Here is a 9592-nt window from a genome sequence, read left to right as displayed (position 1 = left end):
ATCCACAATATAAATGACTCCCAAAAATTGGTGAAAAGAGATAAGTACTCCCAAGATTAAATTGAGATCAGGCTTCATTGAGATCAGGCTTCACGTACCAATAATAGAGAATGCTAGTGAGTAGGCAGAATGCATAGTGGGCAATGATCCTAAGCATCCGCTCCACCACCTCTCGACGAGTGGAGGCTAGGGTAGGGTCGATGCTAAGGACTCTACATTGTCTCCGATAGGAAGCAATGTATCAGGGCAAGGCGTGAGGTAATGATGAGTGTCGTGAGACTGTAGTAGCGAAGAAGGGAATGAACAAAGGGGGGAGGAGGGAGTATGAGCCGGAGAAATGGAGGAAAAGAGAGGTTAAATCAAAATTACATTTTTAGGCTCATCCTTATAGTGCCTCTTGTTGTATTAGAGTTTAAAAAAAATAATAAGATTACAAATTATGTTTGTAACTTCTTAGTTATAAATAGACAAACTCGTGGCATTGGAAGCACAACACATTATGGTAACATAACATTTCAGAATTTAGTGAATCCTCCACATATTTAACAACATAGTTCTACCTATTCTAAATATCCTCAAATTTGAGCGGGATCAATTAATAAATAAATATATATATATATATATATATATTTTGGGAATTAATAAACAATTAATCTCACTTTGGTTTTGCTGGAGCAATTTCAGTCGGCTTGTCAGTTTTAGACTTTTTTTTTTAATGATAGGAACCCTTACTTCTTACTTCCATACATCATTAGATAGTGATTGGATACATTAGTTTTAAATATTTCTATTAAAATATGTTTTATTTTATTTTTAGTGGTTATATATATATATATATATATTTTTTTTTTTCTTTAAGACAAAGTTTTCCTTTTCTCGTGGTTGAATGATGGGATAGTTCAAATGGGACTCCCACCTATCTCCTCCTTCCGCAATTGTCTGGGGTTGCTATGGGCCCCAGTTAATGGATCACCGTGGCCTTAAGAAAATTCGACCTTTTTATTAACTAGTATAAATAGGTAGAAATGATTTTTTTTCCACGTTGCCCACCTTGGAAAGACTTTCCATATGACCCTAATATATATCTATTATTAGAAAAAATCATTTTATGGACAAGTAGAGACGCATATTAGAATCAACAATTCCATAAATAGATCTACATTTGTTGTTGTTTTGATAAATCGATCAATATTAGATGAATTATACATTGATGATTTTTTTTTAAATTTAAGTTATCATCTCAATCATATGACCTACTATTTATTATTGAGTTTATTTTCTCTTTATAATTTTCAATGATGAAGTCACATTGCTAAAGTTAAAATTTTAACTAATTCTCAGATATGTAATCTCCACAAGAAAAAGAAAAAAATGGATTGAGAGGTACCTCCACAAATTTTAAATGTTATTTATTAAATGACAAATATGTGAACCGCCATGAAAAGCCTCTCAAGTCTTGGTCATCATGCTATTGGATGGTTTACCCAAAAAAAATTGTAAATTCTATTGGATAACTTTGACCCCTAAAATGTCTTGTATTAGTTAGTCTGTCAAATTGAAGCCATATTTAATAATAGATAATACCCTAATAATCAAAGCACATGCTTTGAGCATTTTAGCACAATGCTTATGCAGACTCTCTCTCTCTTTCCCTCACATCCAGTCTAGACATGTTCACATCCAGTCTAGACATGTTCATTGAATCATTTGAATCAAAATTTGTCAAAACTGAACTTGTGTATACAGTGAGTAATTACTCTCTCTCTTAACTCATCTGTGGGTTATTCAGATGGCTAGGACCGTGGCGGTGGGTTATTGTGCTAGTCTTCTTAAAGATTAATCGAAGTATACTTAAGCTGGCCGGACACCTTGGTTAACAAAAAAAAACAAAAAAAACTCTTTCTTACTTTTTTTTTTGTTTTATTTCTTAGAATAAACATTAATTGGTAAACTGTCCATTCCATTCTATTTTCTATTGCATACGCAACACAATTATCAAACCATTGAATGAACATACTGAAACAGAAGACGGTGAGGAAGAATGGTGGATATGAAAACTGATGCATTCAATTAAATTCTCATTGTGAGTTTAGGTATTACAAAACCACTCAAAACAGTACTCCGGGTCAAACTGGGCCGGACCGGGTCTGGCTCAAATTTCCGCATTCCCCTGTTCCTCCCTCAGTCACTCAATAGGGAAGGGAAACAAAGGAAAACACCCCATTAACTATATTCCACCCAAGCTTGAGAAACGTTGTGCAGAAAGTCTCACCTTTCCTTTGTGTTTCAACTTTTTTGGAGGCAGATCTACAGGAGGCCCAAAGTTGTTACCGAAGTAGAGGACGATTCAGGGGAAGATTAATTGATAGTCTTATGGATTTCTACTAGAGGATGTATAGGCACCCACAATTGATTCTGAAACCATAACAACTTCACAGCATTTGGAAAACCTATAACTTAAGTGACTGGCAGTTAGATTGAAAACTTAAAAAAAAAGGGCTTACCCAGTGCATGAGGCTCCTGCATGTATTAGGTTTCAGAAGATAAGAATTACGCAGCCTTATCTTAAGAATGTCGAGAGGGAACTAGATTTGCAATTTACAACTCTTGGACCAATACCCGATACTTGACCGATCTAAATCGGCAAAAACAGTAAAAAAAAATGTAATTTAAAAAAAAAATAAAAAAAAGATAAAAATGACTGATACGCACCAATCTAATCCAATCCAAATCGATATTATATCGGTATCGTCAAAGACCAATACCGATAACTAAATCCATGCTTCCAACTCTATGGGACAAAAAAAAAGTGACTTAACAACAGTTAAACATGGATTACCATACCAAGACTTCTTTTTTTGGTTGAGAAATATGTATCCATCAATTGGAAAGATCACTCTAATACCATCCAATGTAAATTTGGTCAAAAACATAATTAAAACTGAGGACAAAGTGGACGACTTGTAAGGCAAAAATGGTTAAACGGCATCGTCTTCACATCAAAATCTAGATTTGGAAATAAAATGAAAAAACACTCTTAACCTAAGAATTTTGGTTAGTTTTGAAAAGATTAGGTTATTCGTACTACACCAGAGAAAATTGGTCATTTTTCACTCTGAAGAGCAATGTCAAACTTAATTCATTAATTATTGTCATGAGGGTCTTCCAACGAACAACATCTGATATCTATAGTAACGTGTACGATAGTTTACCCAAACACCACTTTATGGTTGAAAAACGCCTTGTAATTTTGTGACTATAAATTTACATAATTGCTTGAATTTCTCTCCTTTGTTTGGAGAGGGTTGCTAGAGGTGAAGGACCAACAAAGACTAAGATTTTTTATTTATTTGTCTTGTTCTACCAACTGTCCATACGCCAACTAATTGGCAAAGGGGCGGGGGCGGGGGTGGGGATGAGGCGTATGAAATGGTCTTACGTCAAACTTATTGGTTGGCAACCACCATTACGTTATAAACACATATTGAAAGACGATTAAAGTTAACAATCTATAATTTCAGAAGCGCCCCTTGATGTGATGTGACTACTGGTTGGAGTTGAGTGTTGGCCAAAGTCCCACAAGAGGTTGCTTATATTTCTCTCTCTCTCTCTCTCTCTCTCTCTCTCTCTCTCTCTCTCTCTCCACTAAAAAAAAAATTAAAAACTAGTTGTAGTTGAGTGTTGGTTAAACCCTAGTAGAGATCGCTTGTAATACTTATACAATTTTTTTTTTTTTTTGATAAATAAAAAAGGATGCTTTATGGTAGTGCTCATAGCCCCAGGACAAGCTCCCGTATAGCAAGCGACGCTTCTGTAGAATCAATGGACGATAGTGGGCATACCAAGACTCGAATCCACAACCAACCGACTCGAACAATGATGGATTGAGGGCATTTTCACCGCTAGCTAGGCTACCAACTAAATAAGGTAGGCTGCAATCATAATTAAATGGGGTTACTTGTACTTCTCTCTCAACAAAAAAAAAAACCAATCAGATGCTTTGACATCTAATTATGGGATCGAACTCTATTGTATGCACGGTGTGTAGGACCTGTATATAAAAGTAAAAATGGCCATTGGCCCTACTACCGCCCAATAGACTAATAGACTGACCATGGATTTGGCTCCTCTGTGGCGCAACACAGTGTCTGGTGCGCATCCAATGCCTAGAAACACCTTGGGCTGCATGCAACCGTCTTGGGTTCCGTGCTAAGGCGTTTCTAGGCGTTGGATGTACGCCGGACACTATGTTGCGCTCAGAGGAGCTCAATCCACTGACCATTGCTCAACAGCGCTCAATAGGGGATTTGGCTCCTCTTCAGCTCGGGTGTGTGCTGCCAAACTGGTAGCACGGGCTGGATAGGTGACACGTGGTGATCTCTAGATCTTAGGGAGGGGAACAATGTAGATATAGGGATTGACTGAAGGTGAGAAACACAGAGGATTGGCAGCACACCCCCAGCTGTAGAGGATCCAACCACCTTCACCCGGGCAGGAGAATCCCGTTGGAGGTAGGGATGTAAACGGATCGAATTCGGCTCCAATGTATTACTGTCCAAATTCGAATCCGACCATCCTAACCAAAATTCGGATTCGATTTGACTATCCGCTGGGCAGTAAAAGTAAATCCAATTCCGAATTCGCTTATCTATCGGATTTTCAAAAATTATCCTGTTCCAATGACCCGCCCTCTACAAAGTTGCAGAGAATCAGTGGAGAGAGAGAGAGAGAGAGAGAGAGAGAGAGAGATGCCGCCGCTAGCCGTATCTGATTGCTTCTGTGCCGGTGTTGGCGACGATGCTCTCACAAAATCAAGACCCAAGAGAAAAACGAAGGGATGGGATAGTACAGTGGCAAGGTTTTGCATCAGTTCGAACACAACAATCAGAGATCAATGAACTAGATCTGCAACAATATATTCAAAAGATCAGACAAATGAACTCTGAATCTAAACCATGCAAGATCTTCTGCGAAGGAACTAACATCTTCAATGAAATCCACGATCAGATCTGTCTTCTTCGGTGATGGCGAGTTCAGCAACCAGTGACGAGCAGATCTGCCTTTTTCCATGGATGGCAAAAGTAGCCTTTCCATCAACAATGAGATCAGTGGGTTAAAACCTTCACGACGCCAAGAACAACTACCATGAGATCAAAGACGGCAAGATCCACAGTATTAGGGGGTGTTTGGTTCGGTAAATCTTTGGGATGACATTCTTTAGAATGATAATTCTTAATTTTTGGAGTTGTTTGGTTTTACTAGGATGACCCTCATAAGTGAGCATCCTACTTTCCATGAATGACCACATTACAAAGGATGTGTTTCAAATATGAATTTACCTCAACACTTAAACTCAGATTTTAGCAACCTTTTTACCACCTAGTATAAAAGGAGAAAGCGGAAAGAAGTTCTCTACGGAAGCCAATATTTCAACCCGCGAAAAACATGTACTAACCTCAAGGTAGGGGTGTCAATTCCTAAACCGAATCGGCAAAACCTACAGGATCAAACCGATAACAACACGAACCGAACCAAACCGAAGCCTTATTGGTTCGGTTTGGAGTATTGCAACCCCAAAACCAAACCGAACCTCATCGGAACCGGATGAACCCGAAACCAAACCGAAATTGGCTCAAAACCCAGATCGAAACTGAAACCAAACCGGTAAGAAACCGAAACACTCCAAGATTCATTAAAAAAATCAAAATTTGCATAGTTTTGTATACATTTGTATGGAAAGTCGAATCCAAACTGGACCAAAAATCAAAACCAACCTTGTTACAAATCGATTTAAGAAATCGAAGACAAACCGAAACCGAACCGCACCGAAATCGAAACCAAACCAAAACCGGAATTTCCTTATTGGTTCTGTTTCGATTTCAGCTTTCCCACACCAAAACCGACTCAACCCGGATCGAAACCGAGCCGAACCAACCAATTGACACCCCTACCTCAAGGCAACCAAACGATTTTTCAGAAAGAAACATAATTTAAAAAAATGTCTATCAAAAAATTGATATTCATATTCAATACATACATCATTTGATTTACCAAATCAAACACCCCCTTAAACTCTCTGTTCGAGTTTTCTTCTCTTACCGCTAAATCCCTTGCCGTTTCAGTCCATCCCATATGAACTCTTAATTACTGAAACCACCAAATTTTCTTTTCATATATTATTTATTATTTTAATAAGATATGCGTATGGATATTTCGAGAACCCATCTTGAAAATAAAAAATAAATATTCTTCATATTGTTTTCACCGCAAAACGAGATGAGCCAGAGGAGAACTGTCATTTTGCCTTCAAGGGAAACGAATCCCAGTTGACATGTATTAATATTACATATTTTTACACTATTATTAATGTAATAAGAAATCATATTTATTTAATTTTATATTCCGATAAATGGATTCAGAGAAATGGATACAGATATTTATTAATGTTTGATAATTAAACGAATTGAATAATAGTAGTTGAAAATTGAGATTATCATATTCTGCTTCATTTTCGTACTGATTCAGATGATTTCTGGACAAGAGTTTTTCGAATACGAACACTGCTAAACAAATATAAACACAAATTAAATACAATTTTTCGATTATCCATTTACATCCGGTGGGAAAAAATAAAAATCTATGATTTATTTATTCTTGTCTGCTGCTTACCTGTAATGGGGTCCACTGTAATCCCACTGTAATCTTTAATGATAACGTGGCACTCTCGGATAAGAAAATCTCTCTCTCTCTCTCTCAAAAGTCTCAGCTGTGCAGGCGCCGTACTCATCGACCATGGCTTCACTGGCTCTCTTCTCCACATTCAAAGGCCCTGAAATCCCCAAATCTCAAGCTCTATTTTCTGCTTCCAGACCTTCGACCAAGCCATTCATAATTTCTTTTCCACTTAGGTCTCAGAGGAAAATCTCGAGCATCTCTGCTTCGGTCTCGACTCAGGAGGTTCTCACCAGTCCGGATGATCTCGTCACGTCGATTCTCTCCAAGGTTTCTTTCATTGTTTTGATTCCTTTGCACTTCTATCTTTCTGGGTTTTCCTTTTTGTCTCTTAATTTCTCTGATTGATTGTCTTGATTACTACGTTTCTTTCGTGTTTTCCTGGTTGAAAAGACAATATGGTGTTTTAGTGATAGATTCATGAACAAATCTTACCACAAAGTCTATGTTGCTTTTCCTAAAATTCTCGAAAAATGAATGAGCTTTCCTGAAAATTTGATGATCTGCTTATGTGTTAGCAAGCTTCAATATGGAAATTTGATTTTAACTGGACTAGTTATGAATTGTAATGGGTTCAAAATGTACAACCCACCCAAATAAATAAATTATTCCTAATGGAGCCGCTATAGATATTTAAATAATTAAACTACAGAGTGCATACTAACCATGACTGAAATGTAGTTTTTTTGCCTCATCCAATTGAATTACATTGGGTGTTGTTGGATTTTCCTAAGTTGGTTATGTAAAACTAAATATTTTTTTTATAAATCAGGTGACTGAAACAGATAGAGGAGTATTGCTACCAAAAGAAGGGCACTGTGAAGTTGCAGAGGTGGCCCAGCAATTGAAGGAGTACTGTGTTGACAAGCCTGTGACATGCCCACTTATATTTGGAGGTAAATCTCAGATGCATTGTTTTACCTCTGTGATTAAGTAACTCCTATTTGGGGCCACAAAACCAGTAGATTTAGTCTGGCTTATACTCACCCTGTATTCCACAGTCAGGGGACGAAGACCTACAGCTAGATGGTCTAGTCTCTCTCTCTCTCTCAATATTTTGTATGTGTGACTAGAGCAAAGGAAGAGAATTTATAATTTAAAAAAATAAATAAATAAATTACAAAGATATACAACTAGTCACCTTATACAGTAGCAAAGAATAAAATAAAATATATATACCGAATACAGAGAAATTTCATTTTATATAAAGGAGGAGGTCCTAGGCAAGAAGAAGAGATGTGTTGGATGTGATATCCTCTGAGTTAACAGCAACAAGTTTGATGCCTGAGACACTGTCTATAGCCACTTGCCTGGCCAGATTATGAGCTGACTTAGTTAAGTTCCTAAACATGTGATAAACATTACAATCTTCTAAAATATTTAAGTTCTTTGTGATTGTTGAATGAGATTAGAAGGTCCATCCAAGGCCAGTTTTCAGAAGATGCTAAATGAGAAGAGTAACTGCTCCTAAAAAATTCATAAATTATTTTTATTTTATTTTATTTTATTTTTCTGTTGGAAGTGATTTTGGAAGTTTCTTATAGAAGGTACTGAATTGGTGTTATTTTCCACATTTTGAATTATCAATTTACGCTTCATACAAATTGAGTGCTATTCAGAGTGGGACGTAGTCTACTGTTCACGGCCAACTTCACCTGGGGGTGGCTTCCGGAGTGGATTGGGTCGCCTTGTGTTCAAAACAAATGACATGATACAGGAAGTCGAAGCTCCAGACATTGTGAAAAACAAGGTGTCCTTTTCTTTATTTGGGTTCGTTGATGGATGGGTTTCATTAAAAGGCAAGTTCCTTTACTTTTTTAATGATGCTTTATATTTTGTTCTTCTGAAGAAATACAAATCTCCAAAAATCAAAAGTTCCAGTCATTGGAGATGTCATTTGTGAAGAAACAGAAGTCATATCAGATCAAAGATCACAGAGCATCCATTATGTTCTTCAATAGAGCAGGAATGTTTGGATAGTTATGAGACATACTTGAGTTGAACTTAACCTAGGAAATCTTCAATAAACTTAACAAATGATGGGCATTTTTATTTTCCATATTTTCATGATGTTGGATTTCTCTGGATATATTTAAGAATAAACTAAATTTATCTGGAATGATGTTGTTGTTGTTGTTGTTGTTAGGTAAACTGAAGGCCTTGGATGATAAATGGATTCAAGTAGTATTTGAGCCCCCTGAGCTGAAACTTGGGCCATTGGAATTCCAATATGGTGGTGAAAGTGAGGTTAAACTAGAGATCACCTACGTAGATGAGAAGATTAGGTTGGGGAAAGGGTCTAGAGGTTCCCTCTTTGTCTTCCAAAGACGCATATAAGCTCTTCTGAACATTGGCCATGAAACAAGGGTAACAACCACAATGGTCAAGTTCATTTTTTGTCCCATAATTGCATTGTGTCTTGATAAACCTGTGTATATCTGTGAACTGATCAACATGAATTACAAATATTTTCTGTACTACATAATTGAATGTGGAAGCAACTCGATCATTCAACTTGACCAATGAGTAATTCAAGCCAAGGCAAGAGCCTAGTCCATTGTGGGTTGATGGATTGGACCTACAACCCTAACTTAGGGTAGAGGCATGGACCAGGGCCTTAATTACAAGCACTAATTTGGATTCTCAGACACATACAAATACTTTGGGAAAGTGCCTCCAAAGTTAATGCAAAGTGATAGTAGTTGATGAAATGCCACTAGTTCCCATTATAACACTATGGCAATGGGACTGGCTTTTGAACCACTTCCAAAGTTCACTGAGGGCTGGAATTTCACCAAAGATGGGTGTTGCATCCTCTATTAGACAGATCCACTCACATGTATGTCTTTGAATGGATTTC

The 9592-nt window shown here is 37.2% G+C and overlaps 1 protein-coding gene across 1 annotated transcript; it reads left to right on the top strand.

The window, feature by feature from the left end:
* The first annotated feature begins 6746 nt into the window (after positions 1 to 6746).
* On the top strand, positions 6747 to 9212 carry LOC122081111 (probable plastid-lipid-associated protein 8, chloroplastic). Its single transcript, XM_042648087.1, has 4 exons — positions 6747 to 7002; positions 7505 to 7628; positions 8352 to 8531; positions 8879 to 9212. Exons 1-4 carry the CDS (start codon positions 6793 to 6795, stop codon positions 9067 to 9069), a joined length of 705 nt encoding a protein of 234 aa, XP_042504021.1. The 5' UTR covers positions 6747 to 6792; the 3' UTR covers positions 9070 to 9212.
* The last annotated feature ends 380 nt before the right edge of the window (positions 9213 to 9592 follow it).

This window comes from Macadamia integrifolia, chromosome 6 (assembly GCF_013358625.1).
Source record: "Macadamia integrifolia cultivar HAES 741 chromosome 6, SCU_Mint_v3, whole genome shotgun sequence".
In the NCBI taxonomy this organism is placed as follows: domain Eukaryota; kingdom Viridiplantae; phylum Streptophyta; class Magnoliopsida; order Proteales; family Proteaceae; genus Macadamia; species Macadamia integrifolia.
This window is presented reverse-complemented; position numbering and strand designations above follow the sequence as displayed.

Bases quoted from the DNA above. Each gene is read 5' to 3' on its own strand.
- LOC122081111 (XM_042648087.1), top strand. From the start codon at position 6,793: ATGGCTTCACTGGCTCTCTTCTCCACATTCAAAGGCCCTGAAATCCCC. The intron at 7,003-7,504 runs GTTTCTTTCATT...TTTATAAATCAG, and splicing joins TCACGTCGATTCTCTCCAAG to GTGACTGAAACAGATAGAGG. The intron at 8,532-8,878 runs GCAAGTTCCTTT...TGTTGTTGTTAG, and splicing joins TGGATGGGTTTCATTAAAAG to GTAAACTGAAGGCCTTGGAT.